At 30.3% G+C, this 19,448-nt stretch overlaps 2 protein-coding genes and 1 pseudogene across 2 annotated transcripts; all 3 read left to right on the top strand.

The window, feature by feature from the left end:
* The first annotated feature begins 6,545 nt into the window (after positions 1-6,545).
* On the top strand, positions 6,546-7,850 carry LOC105160656 (ethylene-responsive transcription factor 5). The gene has a single exon (XM_011078134.3). It carries the CDS (start codon positions 6,651-6,653, stop codon positions 7,611-7,613), a length of 963 nt encoding a protein of 320 aa, XP_011076436.1. The 5' UTR covers positions 6,546-6,650; the 3' UTR covers positions 7,614-7,850.
* Positions 7,851-16,092: 8,242 nt separating this feature from the next.
* On the top strand, positions 16,093-17,532 carry LOC105160655 (ethylene-responsive transcription factor ERF106). Its single transcript, XM_011078133.3, has one exon. It carries the CDS (start codon positions 16,495-16,497, stop codon positions 17,182-17,184), a length of 690 nt encoding a protein of 229 aa, XP_011076435.1. The 5' UTR covers positions 16,093-16,494; the 3' UTR covers positions 17,185-17,532.
* LOC105160744 (mitogen-activated protein kinase kinase kinase 20 pseudogene) lies at positions 17,299-18,887 on the top strand (annotated as a pseudogene).
* The last annotated feature ends 561 nt before the right edge of the window (positions 18,888-19,448 follow it).

Here is a 19,448-nt window from a genome sequence, read left to right as displayed (position 1 = left end):
GCCAAATCAGATGAAAACAAATGTTGTAGGAACAGAACAGCGCAGTTGAGGGGATTTTCAACGTTCAACCCTTGGAATATCAGACTTTCTCACACTGCATCAATGGTCCTACGTTGACGCATTAAATGGTCGTACGTTTGACAAAAAGTCAATCGTACAATCGTTCAGTTTCTTGTTATATTAATTAAAATACTTCATCTCTGCTCCTACTTATTCATTCATTTATTTATTTTTTATTTGGATGTTTATCTTATCTTTTTTTTTTTAAAAAAAAAAAACCAACTTACTTCAATACACCTTTACAAGATATTTACATTACATTATCAGGACCCAATTCTTATCGTAAAACTCAGTACAAATTACTTTTCTTCTTGAATAACTCGACCCGCCTAAATCAGAATAAGTATAATATAATTAATACAAGACTTTAGTTTATAATGTGACCCAAATAACTCATATCAAAACGTAAAACCTTGGTCAAAAGTAAAACTTACGACGAATATTACTTAACTATGACTATGCACCAACTACTAGTTGTTGCTTATATAAGTGAAGTCAAAATATTAATAATAATTAGAAATTATGCCAAAAGTTTTTGCATAAGTACATTACAAGAAATATAATTTTTTGTTATAATTAATATTTCTATGGGTAAAAGAAAAATCGTAGTGAAATAATTAACTTAGTGAAAATCGAAAATATTAATTAATTATAATGATGATGGGAAAAGTCGAAAGATATTATTGCAGTGATGTGAATGAAGTTCAAATTCAACGATGATGATGTAGCCAAGAATGTAGGTTGTTACAACCTTTCTATTCTACGGTAACAGCCAAGACTCTACAATATTAAATATCCTCCAACCAACCATGTAATAATGTATATATAGTAAATCGAATATAATACGTGATCACACGAGCTACGCCTTATAATACCAATTGTATAGATATGAACATTATATTTAGGTAAATTACAATCATTTTTTTTCGAGGTTCAACATAATTATAAATACATTTTTGCTATTCGAAAAATTATAGATACCCCCTAATTTTAACGTTCGTCTAACAATGAGCCCATTCCGTTAGGTTTTCATCCATTTTTTGTAATGAACTGACTAAAATGCCCTTTTGAATTATAAATTATAATTTTATAATTTTTTAAAATACTTTTATGAACTAATGTTCCCTCTAGATTATTTATTTTACTCGTCCTCAATTTTTTTTATATTTTTCAAATACTATTTTTATTTTTTCAAAACATTCAACAAGGGTAAAATAGTAATGCCCACTTTATCGTCTAGGGGCTACATAAGTATTTTTCATTTGAAGAAGGTATTTGTAATTTTTTCAAACAATGAAAGTGTATTTGTAATTATGCCAAATCTCAGGGGAGGCAGTTGTAATTTACCCTTATATTTATTAACTTCATGTCAACTGCCATTGAGATCAGCTTACTCGATCGATAGGCAAAACTATATTTTTAGTTTTATAGAATTGGGAGTTCTATACTTCTAGTTCTCTGCTTTATAGAATTGTTAAGATGGTAAAAAAATTAAAAAATCTAGACACATTTAATCTTCAATGATCTTAAATTGAGAAAACTCGACATGTGTAGTCCTCTACTATACGGGATTTATGGAACTAAATATGTCCAGTTTTTTTCAATTTTGCGACTATTTTTTAAAATCTCGAAAAGAATATAACTAAAATTTTCAAGTTTTTTTAATTTTAAAATTATTTTAAAAATTTTCATAAAGTAGAGGACTAAAGTGTTAGATCCTCTATCCGGTGGAATTAAAAGTGTCATTGGTCCGAGGGATAAGGTCGAGGTTTTTACAATTAAAATATTGTGGGTATTGATATAAATGTTGGTATAGTAATTTGTTTTTTTTTTTTTTTGTCTAATTTGAGCATATTTAAATTATTGATATATTGAATCAGTTTTTAAATTGAAATTTATGTAAAGAGTTGCATATTGTTAAAAAATATAAAGAAATATTCACATCGATCACAAATTATGCCACTAAAGAAAATATAATACTAATGACAAATATCAAGTGATAATTTTAAAATTATCACTAAAAATATATATCAAGTGACAATAATTTTTCTCTTGTCATTATATATAATTATTGGTAACAACTATTATTTGTTGTCACTAAATTGTCACTGTACATATTTCACTAACTGTATTTAGTAACAACTTTGTGCACATTTTTTTTTGTCACTAAATCTTGTTAATAACATTTTTTATAAAATAATAATAATAATTATGAATAATAAACAAACAATTATCATATATTATTCGTGACATTCAAATTCGTTGTAATAGTCATGAATCTTTAATTTTACTACACAGACATCTTGATTTGTTGGTAAAAAATAAAAAAGGGGGCGAAAATAATTAAAAAAAAAAAAGAGGTTCGTGCCAACATGAAATATTATTATAATTTGGTCGACAAGAACATAGTCAAAATCAAATTACATACGTAAAGAATCGAAAAGAGAATTCTCAATGTTGCAATAAGATAAAACTGCATTATAATAAACTATATATATATCAAATAGAAATTAATTTGAACGTAATCATCCAAAGATATGGTAATTGAATAAAATTAATTTTCTAATGAATGCGTCTTTGGTTATTACAAAACTTGCGCCGAAAAGGGTTCGCATTTGGACCCCTTAGCCAACAACACTGCAAAAGTAGGTTAGAACTCAATTTCAAACTAAAACTCCCTTTAATTATTATTATTATTATGACAGTCAAAAATAAAGTATTTTATGTTTGTCGGAAGAAATTTTATGTGAACGCTTGGAAGAATCAAGATCAATATTTTTCTTTAATGCTTATTTTAATTTAAAACTATTGAGTAGGTGTGCAAGTTGTGGAATATTAAGCAAATTTGGAATAGGTTTCTTATGGAAAAAGGAAAAGACATATTCAATTCACTTCCATCCCCAACCAAAACATTATGTAATCTTGAGGTTTTTAATATTGAAAAGTTTGCTGTCGATGATGTCTTAATTTGGTGGTTAATATTAATGTTCCGTGAATATATAAGTCTGAGGTTGTATAGAATCGACTTATACTAAACGTATATGTATTTATCGCATTTAATGTGAGTTTATTAATCGAATCAATGTATTGTTCAGTCTATTGATGTTGATGTAATTATATAATTGTTGTTCCTATAATTAATAAAAAATAAAAAAATTGCATTAGTGCGGGTAGATATTTGATTTTATTGTAGTTTCTTGTCCGTTTGTTTTTAAAATATTGATATATTTAATGGGATATTGTAATTATATGTATGAAAAATAAAAAAAATCACTTCGAAACTTAGGGTTGTATTTGGATGGATCAAATGAAAATATACATCTAACTAAACCATATAGATGATTTTCTTATATTATTATAAATAAAAATTATTTCACATATAGTATTTTTAATACGTAATACCACTCTCTTTTCTTTGACATGTAACTGAGAAGTGTTAAATAAATCATAATAAACTCGAAAAAATGAGATAAATATTCATATATAATAAGATAAACACTACACGTTCGGTGAGACTTAAATCCATGACTTTGAAATTATACATATATATTAAAATAATATATATAGTAATTTAAAATCAAGAACATGAATCATTACTACAGTCGATAACAACGTTGACCAAATCAATATTTTCAGATTACAACACTCAACCAACCTTCAAAGATGACTTAAATCATAATCCACAACAAATAAAGATATTAATTAGGTGGAAAACAAATAAGATACAGCTACATATATATATATATGTATGTATTAACATTGAATTCAGAAGACGAGATGGACCAACGATTCCTTATCTGAGTTGAGAGGTCGGCGTCTCATAATCAAAAAATAGTGAGTTCGAATAGTTATGCTGATATAAATATTTAGTCTATTTTTAATAGTAATATATACATATGTGTTGTTTATTTATACATTTTGAATTTATTGGATAATTTATAAATATTTATATATTGCATACGGAGAATATAATAATAATAATAATAATAATAATAATAATAATAATAATATATCGTCTGATTTAAAACTAACGACACATTTAAAAGAAAGGTTGTGGAGGAATGTGGGTTAGGTGCATCTCCCGGGGCGGGTAGGACAACCTGAAAATTGAATTGGTAGAACCCATGGGAGAGAGAAACAAGAAAGCAACAACCTGGACACGACCCTACCCTACCCAACTTGCCATCGGACAAAAATGGACCCGTTAACATTACAACTACAAGTTGGGTGGGTACCCTGGGTTGATGATGATGCCAATTGCCATGCAGAGAGAATCAAGTTGGCACGTAGTTAATTTAAATTTGATTGAAAAGTAATTATCTTTTTAAATTTCTTGGGCTCTAAAGTCAAGATAGTGGTCTTTTCATGGCCCCAATTATTTGTTCCAAGTCTCCTCTCATTAATTATTTAAGATAAGGTGTTAAATGATAAATTTATAATTTCATAATAAAGAATTATGACTTTTATATATGAGTGTGGGTATATATTTATATTTGTATAATTTTTTTAATTTAAAATTTTAATATATTTTAATTAGAATTTAATGTTTATAGGCATTGAATAATACAATTAATTATATTTATTATAAATATAAACCGATCAACAAGTGATGATTTTTTTCTCCCTATTTTCTAGACGAGGACTTTTGTCTTTTGATTCTCTTGAAATTATTGAGCTTTCGACATCAGTTGTAAATACAAAGTTTGAGCAGTTTAAGTTCTATGGCTTTTTTTTTCGAGCGAGGTACCTTTTCAATACAAAATTGTGAGGTCCATACAAAATTAAAGCTAGCGAATAATATCTCTCGCAATGAAGCACCAATCAAGTTAGAAGTGATTGTTTACATTTATCTATAAATAAGTAAAAAGAATTAAATGAATCCATATTCATTGACGAATTTATTTATTTACGTTGGTGCACCAACAATGTTTCAGGAATTCATATTTATTAGCTTTTAAATAAAATTATTTAACTCGTATTGACGATGTCCAAATTTGTTTTTGACCACGTCATGCAAGCCTCAATATTTTTTAATACCCCAAGAACTTGGCTAATTGAATCTACAACGATAAAGTGCCCACTACGTGCAGCCAATTTTGTAAAATATTCTACCTATACAATTATTTCCACTAGAAAAAAAATACTTGACGATAATATTAATGATTACGACAAAAAATCATAATAAATAATTATATAATATTAATTACAATTAAATAAAATGAGTGTAAAAAAATAATTTTTCATCATAAAAAATACTTATTATGGCTTTTAGCCATGACAAATTTTTGAGTCAGTCTTGCAAAAATTAAGCCAACATTGTTCCTTGACGTGGTCAATAATTATTTTCTGTTATTAATTTACTATGATTAAATATTATATTTCTTGTTGTATTCTCTTAATAGGGGGTGTGTATAAATATATATTTTTTAATAAATAAAAATAATTATACATGAACAATGAATTATTAAGATAAATAACAAATAAAATAATGATCTATAAAAAAATAAATAATACATAATACTGAAAGAGAAAGGAAATAATAAGATGAAACTGAAAGGGGGTAAAAAAAAAAAAAAACTAATCATCATTATTTTATAAATTAAATGCATATCATCATTAGAAAAAGAGTAATTTAAAATACTAATCAAGTTTGTGTCCAGAAAATTGTACTTCATTTACAGAGATTTTCAGCAATATTCCTTTCCTCTTCTTTAAAACATTTTAAACTTTCAAAAAAAAAAAAAAAAAAAAGACCATAAATACGTCAGACACCGAAATGCCAATAGAGTGTAGAGTATAAATTATTTGATGTAATAGATTAGACAAGTTGTGTATGAACATAATTATAATATTTGAAATTCGTAGAATAATCACAATACTATATTATTATATTTCTCAAGTTCTAATGTGAACTTGACGTAGACTTCAAGACTATGAACCCTGAGGCTTTTTGTCTTGAGATTCAAATACTGGTTCAGCTCAGGGATTTGGTCTAGACCAGACAACATTTTATTAATACCACCAATTTTCGGTAATACGTAAATTAAAGTCATAATTACACCATCTTTTTTCCTAATGTTTGGTATATTTATATATAAATTTTTTATAATTTAAAAAATTATATTTAGAACTATCCTTACAATAAGTCAATAATAAACCAATCAGGATTAAATATGAATTTTCAATATATATATATATATATATATATTTTTGGTAATATCAACAATAAAAAAAACTATCTTTTAAATGAAACAAAAAATAAAGGTATTATATATAGTTTTTTAAATTATAAAAGATTTACTTATAATCACATTCAATTTAAAAGGATAAGTAAATTATGTTAGACAGACGTAGTGAGGAGGAACTCTACATCCCACCCCGACCCTTCCCCTCTCCTCCTCCGAACCCCCCACGAACCCTCCTCCCTCCCCCACCCACCCCAACTATTCCACCATATTTTCCACCCCTTTATAACCCAACCCCCTCACTCCTTCTTTTCCACTCAAACCAACTTTGAGTTCAGACCAACCAATCAAGACTAGCTAGAAATCAAAACCCTTTTACTTTTCTGCGAGATCTTTCAGATAACAATGGCCTCGCCTGATGAAAGTTCAGCCCTGGAAATCATACGCCAGCACCTTCTTGATGATTCTGCCTTCTTGCAAACCTATTGTTCATCTCCTGTTTTTGACTCGGATAATTCCCAGATTTCAAGAACCTCAAGCAATTCGAGTTCTGTTCTCTCTGAACTGACCAACAGCTCTACATCTTCTTCCTCCGTTGAGCAAAGTTCTTCTGTTTTCATGCCTGTCTTTACAGCTACCAGTAATCTTGAATTCTCCGGCTTCTTCAGATCAGAAGCTGCGCCTGAATTCTTGGAGTTTGAAACCAAGCCACGAATTCTGTGTAGTAGTTCGGACCCTATGAAGCAGAAGAACTTCAGCGAGAGGAAGCCGTCACTCAACATAGCCATTCCGACAGTGAGCAAGAAAGTGGAGTGGGATCAGAATTTCGATGCTTCTTTCAAAGTGCAGAAGGTGGCTGAGAGAAAGGTTGAAGCGAACTCCGCCGACCGGAGACATTACAGAGGCGTCAGGCAGAGGCCCTGGGGGAAGTTTGCGGCGGAGATACGTGACCCTAACAGGAAGGGAACCCGGGTTTGGCTCGGAACGTTCGACACGGCGGTGGAGGCGGCGAGAGCCTATGACAGGGCGGCGTTCAAGCTGAGGGGCAGCAAAGCCATACTGAATTTCCCTCTTGAAATTGGAACTTCAAACCCTTTGCCGCAGAATGAGGCCGCGCCGGCGGCAGGTTGCCGGAAGAGAAAGACGGAGTGGGAGTGTGAAGAAAGGGAGAAGAAAGAAGTTAAGAGGAGAGAAGAAATTCGGGAAGTTAAAACTGAGAGTGAAGCAACGGCGGCAGTCCCATTAACGCCGTCGAGTTGGACGGCCGTTTGGGATGGCGGAGATGGAAAGGGAATATTTGAAGTTCCGCCGCTGTCGCCGTTATCTCCTCATCCAAGTTTGGGTTACTCAAGGCTGATGGTTATTTGAACTTAGGACTCAAATGCACCTGACGCAAAAAGTCTGGGGTGATTTAGGGGTTTCTGAAAGTTTAGGGGAGAAAAAAAGGAATAGTGACTTTGGTTCTTAATCTAATGTATAAAATAATAATAATAAATAATAATTTGTAGATATAGGATAATGTAGTGTAAGAGTTGTTTGATTTATTTATTCGTTTGTATGAGGTGGAAGCACGTTTCTACATATGAAAGTGACAACTTTGGTTAATTATCTTCCAAATCCAACGTCTTTATTTGTTTTTTGCTTTTGCCAACTAACAGAAAAGGACCAACCACGCCTTAATCTAATAGTTAAGATTGAGGTCATTAATTCGAATCTTATAAATATGTGAATATTTATTTCACTTATTATAATTTATTTATAATTATATTAACTAAATCGAAAGATATTATAATTTGTTGTTTATTGTTTATATAATTACAAAAACGCGGCATTCCTCACAGCCTTATCATTTTGATAAAACCTAAATTTGTAAAAATAGTCAGAGTGAATTATGTCAATATTTTTTTAAATTAGATCTAATTACGTAAATACATTTTATTTTTATAAAATTATATGTAAATCTCTTAAGAGGGTGTTATTGGAATGTGTCTTAGGAAGCATTTCGGGTAAATTTTGCTACTGAACGAAAGGTGTACTAATAATTACAACTATAATTTCAAAAAGTATATTTATTATATGCAAAGAGTTAGAAGTTGTTTGTGCAATTAGAACTAATTACCTTATAAAATATCAATGTAATTCACCCTAATTGAGACGCTGAACTAAAATCCATTTTTGATAATTAATAACTCTTTGGTAATTCATCGAAAATTGAAATTAATTACCAATAAATCAACTTTATTGATATAAATATCAATGTATTTTAAGAGTATTTGCGAGAGTTTTGAACTGATGTTTTTCAACTTTTGATTAAAAAAAATATTTGAAAAGTATTTTGGATGCTAATGTTTGCTTTTAAAATTGATAAAAAAGAAAAAATACTTTTAAACCAATTAGGGTTGTAAGTTCGAATCAATTTTTTTAAATAAAATAAAATTTTATTTTTTACTATTTTACTCTTATTATAATAATTTAATTGGAACAAATCTCATAAGAACCCTCTACAATTTACCATACAAATTTCAACAAGAAGTTGCTAGTTTCTTTCACCAATTCAAGTTGCACGACTTCATTAATTGCAACTTGTATGATACTATTATTAATATTTTGTCTGGTATGATGATTATTTCTAAGGACCATAATCCTAAAAATAACGAGTTGCATAATAATATCTTATTTAACTTTTTATCACACCGTTTTAAAAAAATTCTGGACTAACGACATAAGTCATTAAAAGAAATATGGCTTTTACTATGGTTAAAAATAAAAAATTGTGATGGATATAATTTATTATGGTTGTGCAAAAACTATTAGCCGTTGTTTCTGCAAGCAAGGCCTAAATATTTGATATAGCAAAAAATATAATAAATATTTTAGACATAGGTAAAATCATAAAGAATATTAACTAATTGTGGTTAAAACTAAAATTTGCGCATCGATTTTATCTGATCACGGTGATAGTATATTATTTTGCTATAAGTTTTAAACCGTAGCGATTAGTAGCGTAGAGAATAATTAATTTTTTATTTTAGTTTTTGGTGAAAATCAAAACAAACTATGATATGCATGTACTAAATAATCCAAATTAAGTGGGATGATCCATATTTACATGACCCAAAATTCGACAAGGTATATAAATGAAATTAATAATTATTTGACCTTACCAATGATGCAGTAAAGAAAAAAGAATAAGTAGGTTGAGTTGGAAAGTTAAAAAAGTATAAGGAGCAAAATGATATAATCAAAGAATGTTCGTGGATGGTAGAAACTAAGGCTTCGCATTACTTTTCAACAACACTGAAAAAAATTGTATGTACAATTAGGAGTCGTGTTTACGAACCATGTCTCAATTTAACGGTTAAAGTTGAGATCCGATGAATAAGTTCAAAGTTATATAGGTCGAGTCTCACTAGACATGTAAATATTTATAATTTGAGTATTTTGACGCTTATTTTTTTTAGATTTATAGAATAAAAAAATGTGTGGTGGAGGAAAACAATAGTCTATGCTCTAGCTAATTATGTGCATGTAGGAGCAAGTTGCATTGAAATTAAAATCTGCGTGTAATATCTAGGTGCGTATTAGGGGTTTTGGACATACAAGTCCATCGTTTTTATAAACTACGTATGCGTGTCTTAGCTCTACGTCATTATGAAGATTTGCAACTATTTCTAGTTCAATCTTTTCACTAAAATAATATCAATCTTTTTCAAAATATCGCAAGAAAAAATAATACTAAACACTCGTCACATGCATCCCGACATATTTTAAAATTTTTGAAAATTTAGATTTCGTTTTTCAATCTATTTAAAAACGATTACAGACGGGGCGGAGCGTATCACACTAGAGGAAATATATCATTTAATAATGGTTAATTGTCGTGATTAAGAATAAATAGTCGTAGTAAACTATTATTGACGAGGGTTAAGCAATGATTGTTGGTTGTGGTTTTTACGAGTGCGATTAAGATATTTGTTTTGGTTCATAGATATGAAGAAAATAACTTTTTGTGACGAATAATTTTCTGTTTAATAATAAATATTTATCATAGTTTTAATTTATAATTATTAAAATTATAGCGAATAATAAATTTTATTCCAAAGTCGTCAATTTTAGAGTAGGAGAGTGGTCCAGCATTCTTATAATAATGGAGCTCTATGGCCCGGGGAATAACCAGCAGCCGCTAAAAACAAAAGTTGCTATGTCATATTCAATCAATTTAATGTTTTTTCTTTTTTATAATAAATTATATTTTTTCTTGTCATTATTAATCCATTTTCTCTCTCTTTTTTTTTTGGCTGGAATCCACATCATTATTATATAATTCAATACATTTAAATTTAAATAGTAATTTAATATTTTAATATTTTTAAATTAATTAATATATTCAAAGTAAATAAAAAAAATAAGACACTGCTATTAGAAGTAAACTATGTACCACATTCATGGGATTCGAAAAAATCCACAACCTCTTGATTGTAAGGCCTCAATCTCACCACTCGAACAACGCCTCATTGGCTGATCTAATCGTTTTATTATCATCGTTTATTGCATTGTCTGACGGTCGATTGAGCTTAATCAACTGGCAAACTATTATGGTTGGCAAAATGTGATTTGCTTAAAGAGTCAATTAATTTTATTAGAAATTTTAGAGTATGTGAATTTAAAGTTAGTTGATTGTATTAGTTTTCTGATTAGCTATTCATCTTATCTTATTTTAAATATAATTATATAATATAATAAAAATTTAAATTACGCACACATATCGAGTGTGCTTAATTTGTAAATAGTTAGTTTCTAATCGCACACTAGTACGAGGTCTTAGGTTGGTGACGTAGACAATTAACTAATTATATATATTTAGTGTTTAAAGTTTTAAGTGGTAATTAATTAATTAAGAACTAATGACAAAAGTTGTGCATTAAATTATCACTAAAGTTAAATATCAGTTACACATATATAGTGACAATAATTACGTACCGTAGTCGTAGTGTTCTCTTTTTAAGAAACACATTTATATATTAAAAATTTATTATATCATTCAATACATAAAGATTTAAAAAATGACCAATACATTAATAATTCAAGTTGACGAATATATCCACATGGGATAAAATTATAATATTTATATATAATCATCAAATTTATGAAATTCGATTAATTATTAATTATGAGACCTCAATTTCACGAAGGTAGGGTTGCAACACAGGGAGAATTGATCAAGGGTAAAACAAACCACATACAAGTTGAAACCAACAATCATACACACGAAGATGGCTTACTTTTTAACTATTGGAGCAATTAATTAAAATAATAATTATTTGACCTTGAGTTATAATTAACAAACCCTAAGTTGTCCATATTTATTATTCCCTATATATGTAAGGATTGTCATATATATACTATTATTTAATTATTTATTTATTAATTAATATTCTGACGCATGAAATCTGTGCTTGACAATTTCAGCAAATGTAACAAAAAGAATTGGACTTTTGGGTTCTGTCGTACTACAAGAAAAATATATTATTACTATTAAAATATTTTGTCAATACCCAAAATTATAAAATAATTTATATTTACCGATTAATATGATCAATTTTAAATATTTTAACTGGAGTTATGTGGTCTTAATTGTTAATATTTGAATGATTAGTAAAATGACAATCGATTTAATTCCAATACAATCATATTTATTATTATTAATTTGTCGCTCTCTATGCACCTGTCACTGATTATGTATAATAACAATTTTATATATAATTTTATTAATCACTAATTACATCACTGATGATATATATAATGTTTGGACAATCCTTGTCTTTAATAAAATTTGAGAAAATGACTGCTGAAAAGAAAAGAAAGTCAATTTTTTATATTGTCACTTGAAATTTTTATTACTAATATTATGTTCTTGTATAGTAATTAAGATAAACAAAAAAAATTAAATAAAAGAAAGCTGTTGGTACCTTATTAGAAAAAAATTATTATTGATTATAATATTAATGGCAATGGCTAAAAATTTTGATAATCATATTAATTACAGTTAAATAAAATTAATGCAAAAAACTAGTTTTTTTCCATCATGAAAAATTATTTGCTACAGTTATGAGCTATAGTAAAACTATTTGCCATGGCAAATGTTGTAGCTACAACCGTTGCGTGGTCGTGGTCAATGACTATTTGCTACGGTTATATGTTATATTTTTTGTAGTGCCTCAATATAAATGTTATATATGTCCAAGGTAGAAACTGAAAGACATTCTTAATTCGAATTGAATTTGGCCAGACATGAATACTCGCATGAGTATAATACATTTATTGTATAATTGGTGAACAACTTAAGAATAGTGAACAATTACATAATAAATATATCACATTGATCATATAATTGATTTAATTGGATGAATTTTCGAAGAGAATATTGTGTAAACCCGTGATTCAGGAGTGTGATGAGGAATCCATCAATTCACAAGCTAGGTCAAAATTCTCTTGTAATAATTGTATTATTTCACAATGGGCAATCTGAACAAAACCCTAGGTCTGAAACCTGTTCCCTAAAGTCTACGTAAAAGAATGATGAAACCCTCAATTTTTCCTTGTTAAGTACGTACCAAATATTGACTATATTTTAGGAAGTACTACGCAGACAAATGTTGTTGCCTCCATTATTAGTTTTTGACTTTTGTAATAATTAATGCCATTGATTTTAACAGCCATTTTGAGAATGGTCTTTCTTTTCAATTTTCTTTTTTAAATGAAAAAATTGGATTTTTAACTTTATATCGATTTTTGTATGAAAAATAAAAATATATTTAAATTAGTTAATAAGATTGTGTTTTATATTGAACTGTGATATCAGATTTATGTGTTTTTAGTGAAAATACATGTAAAAAATTTTTTTTTTTACTTTAATTACTGTTTCAAAAATTAAAAAGTAACTTAGGTGTCGGAAACATATATACACCCTAAACATTAATTTTGAATAAGCTAAGACATGGTTGGTATGTTAGGTGTGATACTGTATGTGATGATTTTGCAAAGTATTGACGATGCATTATATGATACTAGCTGTATTTGGCATATTTAATGTATGTGCACATAAAATTTAAAATAAGTATATATTATCTACTAATTTATTGTTGTTGTAGGAAAAATAATAATATAAAAATAATTATGATAAAAAAAATAAATAATTTTGAAAGAGAAAAAAATAGTAACTAAAAAATATAGCATACAAAAATACGAGAGACGTCAAGAAGGTGCTTTCTCTTAATATATAGAATAAGTGAAATTTTAATGTTCAATTCGATCAAATAAAAAATTTGACAATTGTTATCACTTGTAATTAAGATAAACGGGTGTAAGCTAATTGGGACGATGAAAAGATTATTTGGCATTTGTTATGCGTTGTTCGATGATGGAACTTCAAAATGATTAAATTCGATAGAAGTCGTGGGGCGTTTGATTTATGCACGTAATTATTTTTTTAAAAAGATTCTAACTCATAACCACTATTGTCATGAGGGATCATCGTTGGTCATGAAATTCCATTATTTCGATTTTCGAGGTGTTTTCGAGTTTCCCTTCTAAGAAGGCTGCTCTACAGCTTCAGCAGCCTTAGCAACTAGCAAGCAGCATATGTCATATGATACGGATGCGTCACCCACAACTTGCATTTCTCTCATTAAGTCCTTCACTTCACCTGTCCTTTATGCCACAAATTTGGCCAAACGTTAACATTCATCTACAGCTTAATTTAATTCAGGATAATTGCACAAATTATTTTGTTTGTAATTCCATCCCATTATTTTCAAACTCGCCATATTTCATTTCATAACTCCAAAAGGTTTATGATACTAATCCCAAGCGCCTTAATTACGTCAAATTTATGATAGAAACAATCACTAGAAGAAAAAAAAAATGATTATTGGCTATAATTTTAATAGCTATGGACTAAAAACCATAGCAAATAATTTTTATTGACTACGATTAAATAAAATCAATGCAAAAACATAGATATTCCATCAAGAAAAAGTCATGGAAAGCCATGGGAAATATTTTAGCCACCCTCCGTTGCATGGTCGTAGTCAATGACTATTTGCTACAACTATTTCATTTTTCACCATGGTTTACAGTTGTGTTTTTTGTAGTGAATCTTAATTAATTCCCCTCAAAACTTAACCGAACATGTGTCATGCACATGTTGTTCCCTTAAAAGAATTAACACGATTAAGATTTGGGATTAAAAATTATAATTTTTTTGAAATCATAAGTGACAATGTGGTGAGTTCAAAAGTAATAAGAGCAAAATTACAAATAAAACTAACTTGTGGGGACGTAAAATGCAATGTGAACATATTCTAACTAATGGATCTTACAATAAAAAAGACCAAAGGCAAAAACCAAATAAAAAGTGATGCAAAATTGACTAAAAGTAACAATAGAATTTTGATATATTTGGTACATATATAAAAACACGTTATATTCATGGTAATTTTGCTCAAGAGAAAAAGTGATCAAAGTAGAAGACTCAGGTAAGTTGTTATAAAGGAGTAGAGCTGGAGAAAGAAGACGCGTTATCACGTTTTTTATTCATTGTATTTAAAGACGAGCACTGTACATCTCCATAAGTGGAGTTCTTTACAATTTTCTTCATAGTGTTCTTCATTTTCTTAACACGTATTTCCGAGAATAGCTAAAAAGTTTCTTTATATTTTAAAAATAAGTAAAAATTCTCCGTAACTTTTAAAGTTCTGTGCAAAACCCCCATTCTGTTAATTTCTACAATAGATGGAGTGCACTCGCTGTGGGGGTGCAGGTGGACATAATCTTTTTGCTGTTGATTTACAAAAATGCCCTTATATTGTAACTTTATTTTTAATGATTTTTTTTGAATTTTCATCCCTCTAAAAATAAATAATTTTGTTCTTAAATATATTTATTTAAATATCAAACTCCAAAAAAATGTATATTTTTTTTATAAAATTATAATTTAAATTAAAAAATTTAATTAAAATCATAATACAAAAAATAGTATACTGAGTTCATTTTTTAAAATTTAAATATTTATAATCAATGTAAATATTAATGAACAATAATAATACTTTATTAATTACTTTAAATTAATACTTACTTTTAATATATTTTAATAACTTATTTACTATAACTAATATTTATTATTTAAATTACTAGTATGTGTATTTACAATGAAAATTTTAATACATTCTTTTATTATTTTAAATTTTAAACAATTATTTTTTTTATTATTTTAAAAGTATGCTCTTTCTAAAAAAAAAATTTAATTTATTAAAAATATAAAAAAAAATTGAATGATAGCGTTGCGATCGATGTTCTGGACAATCATCGTCGCCCAGGGGGGGCCTGGGGTGGAGGTGGGGAGGGAGATGGGTTAATTTATTATTTATAAATAATAATTTATATTTTATATTTTTATAATTATAAATATAATGTACATCAAAATTTATTAAATATGTACTCTTAATAATTTAAGATTTAATTAAAGATTGAGATTAATTGATTAAATCATACGGCTATTATGCAATTAAAAAAGATTCAGCAGTTATGAAAATAAGTTAGGGTATAATGATTTTATGACAAAAAAATTAACGTCGTAAAAAAGTGAGTGACAAGTGTGCTATATTTAAAAAAATAGAGAAGTTTTTTGCTTATTTTAAAAATACGGAAAAACTTTTAACTAAAATTTGAAACATAGGGAGTAATATGCAATTTGGGGGCAGCCAACTAAAACATCAACTCCGGTCTAAATCTCTCCCTCCTTGTCTATATATGTCTGCATAAGCGACTTTCTCTCCCTCATTGCTATCCTTCAGATAAGATCTTACACCAAATTACCTATCAATCACATACGAATATCTCTCTCTGTTTATGATATTTACAACTAGCCACAAGATACTTTCATGTCCCCAGCCTCTATTTAGTACAATCACTGTGTCTCCATCCGCAAAGCACAGTTGTCCTGATCAAGTCTGGTCGTACTGAATTAATTATTGTGCCTGATCGTAGCTCGCTCTCTCTATATATAGCCCACATCCATTTTTTCTTTGCTAATTAACTATCTCAAGAAACGCACCGTCGATCCTCAAGTTCAAGTCTTTATATATATATAGGTCTTTAGATCTTGTAGTATTATTACAGAAAACTGTTTCAGCAGTTTGTACAGTTTATCTGTTTATGTTTGGTTCTTGCTGTGATCGATCTATTTGTCATGGCAACTCCTGATGAGTGTTTAACGTTGGATCTGATACGGCAACACCTCCTGGAGGACTTCACGTCTGCAGAGTCCTTCCTCGACAATCTCAACCTTCATTTCCCAGATGTTTTCGCCGACACCTCGGTCGGGAGGTCCGGTGAGATCGGCTCCCCTTCTTCCGGGTCGGAGTCGTGTTCGGACCCGAAGCAATCCCACGACTTGCCCGTTTCAGGGTACCTGGATTTGCAGCCTGATTTCTTTGAAGTTGAAATGAAGCCACAAATCAGCATGAATTGCTCTAGTTCTGATAATTATGATGATCCGGGCCCAGATGATACTCCTCCAGCACTTCCTCCTCCTATAGAGAAACCCGTTAAGTCCGACCTTCAATGCGAGATGGCTTTCGGGTCGGAGCCTATAGCAAGATTGGGAAGGCGGTACAGAGGGGTGAGGAGGAGACCGTGGGGCAAATATGCTGCGGAGATCCGGGACCCTATCCGGAAGGGGAGTCGGGTCTGGCTGGGGACTTACGACACTGCTGTTGATGCAGCCAGGGCTTACGACTGCGCTGCCTTCAAGATGAGGGGAAGCAAAGCCATTTTGAACTTTCCTATGGACGCCGGAAAGTACGGGCCGCCGGCTAGTGCCGGCAGGAGGAGGAGAAGAGTGAAGATGTCCGAAGATTGTGCAGATCCCAGCCCTTGATCATTGGATACAAAAGTCAAAGGGCTTGTCGATCAACGAATCAAGTGATCATTAATATATACTTGCAGAATAGTTGTAATCAGTAGGGTAAGGTCCTGTGATTATGATGTAGTAATGCATGCATCGTTTCCATGGAGAAGACAAGATTTCGAGTACAAGGGGTTCAGCTACAAGTACTATACACGCATCGTATAATTGATCATTCTTTTTCAATTATAAGACAAGTGCATCACTAGCTCGAATTTGACCAAACTCGATTTGGGCTTGAATTTTCTGACTGCAAACGCAATAGTGTATCTATTAATATGGTTATATGTATATGATACAAAAATACTCTAATTTTTTAAATATGAGATATTTGGAAATATTTGGTATTTTAGTAATAGTATATACTGTATTTCATGTTAGGAGTTGTGATGAAATAATGGTTCTGATTAAATGAAAAGTGATTATATTGGCAAAAAGAAATTGGAATAGGAAAATACAATTTATGGAGGTATTAATTTATTTATATATTATATGTTGTGCTTAATTACTCCACTAAAAAATAGTGTTATAAGTTGTTGTGGTCATATATATATAGGCTTTCTCGGCTTTGGGTTGCGCGTTACTGCGTTTTAAATCTCATTCTACATATCGCTCTTCAACCAATGAAAAAATATTGTACATATTATTGTTATTTTAGTTACAAATTATGTAGACCTTTAATAATACTGATGAAGAAAAAAATGTATTATTTATTCTATAACTCTTTGGTGGGAGGCACTTTGATTTCAATTTTACAAATAAGGACAATAACTTGACCAAAATATACATATATATATATATATGGGCAAATTGCAATTTTCCTCCATTTTCTTAGGGGCGGTGGCGTTTCCAATCCAGGTCTTTTCCAAAATAGAATAGTAGAACGGTAATTAAAAAAATTTGGCGATTTTAGGACAAATTACCCTAAATCGGCCGGAATTGTGCACGAGGGAGGCACGTGAGCGTCTGAAAGTTGGGGGAAGCTGACGTGTCCGGTTAAATGGATTAGGTGTAAATAAAAAAGGGGCAACATGACGTGGCAAAGCTGACGTGGAAAAAAAGGCCACGTCAGCTTGCAAACGTGGATTGCAATTCTATGCTTTGGGGAGAATTGTTCATATGAGAAGGGCGAGTAATTGTATAATGTGTTGTTGGAGTATCTCCCGGCGGCGCTTTTGCTAATAAGCTTAGGAATTCCAGTGGTGGGGGGATGGAATCTGAAGTCCGGGGATACACAAAAGTTTTGCTCAAAGGGATTCACTATATTCACAAGTTCGGGTGCGTTCACTGTGATATCAAGTTTCAAAACATCTTTTAGGCATGAATGGCCGCGTGAAGATCGCCGATTTTAGGCTGACGAAGCGGGATGGAGGGAGAAAAGGCGCCGCGACGGGGTGCAAATTGAGGGGCACCCCTTTGTACATGTCGTCGGAGATGGTCGCGGGGGCGAGCAGGGGCCTCCGGCGGATATTTGGGCGCTTGGGTGCGTCGTGGTGGAGATGTTGTCTGGAAATCCGGCATGGCGGTGCTCATATATTACCGGATTGATGATGAGAATTGGAGTAGGTGAAGAAGTGCCAGAGATCCCCAGAAGTTTATCGGAGGAAATGAGAGATTTTCTTGGTAAATGTTTCGTGAAGGATCCAAGCAAGAGATGGACGGCGGAGATGCTCTGACGTGGCCTTTTTTTCCACGTCAGTTTTGCCACATCATGTTGCCCCCCCCTTTTTTTTTTACACCTAATTCATTTAACCGGACACGTCAGCTTCCCCCAACTTTCAAACGCTCATGTGCCTCCCTCGTGCACAATTCCGGTCGATTTAGGGTAATTTGTCCTAAAATTGCCAAATTTTTTTAATTACTGTTCTACTATTCTATTTTGAAAAAAACCTGAACTGAAAACGCCAACACCCCTAAAAAACTGGACGAAAATTGCAATTTGCCCTATATATATTTCTATCAAAAAAATATCAATTTCGTTGGGAAAGACATGTTCTTGACATGTGACAACTAATTTTCCAGTGAAATTTGGATGAAATTGCTATTTTTTTTTCATCCTCACTTATAAAATTGAAATAAAAAATGTCATCTCCAATTTCAAGTTACAAAGATGAAAAATGTGTGTTTTCTATCACTGGTAGTATTAGGATGAAGGTTGTGTGAGTGATGACAATGCTGTAGTCTCTGACATTTTGTTTTCTTTGTATATTTATTTATTTATTTTTTTGCCTTTCACC

This window comes from Sesamum indicum, linkage group LG4 (genome assembly GCF_026168435.1).
Source record: "Sesamum indicum cultivar Baizhima isolate 11 linkage group LG4, ASM2616843v1, whole genome shotgun sequence".
In the NCBI taxonomy this organism is placed as follows: domain Eukaryota; kingdom Viridiplantae; phylum Streptophyta; class Magnoliopsida; order Lamiales; family Pedaliaceae; genus Sesamum; species Sesamum indicum.
This window is presented reverse-complemented; position numbering and strand designations above follow the sequence as displayed.

Coding starts and splice junctions, on each gene's coding strand:
- LOC105160656 (XM_011078134.3), top strand. CDS start 6,651: ATGGCCTCGCCTGATGAAAGTTCAGCCCTGGAAATCATACGCCAGCAC.
- LOC105160655 (XM_011078133.3), top strand. CDS start 16,495: ATGGCAACTCCTGATGAGTGTTTAACGTTGGATCTGATACGGCAACAC.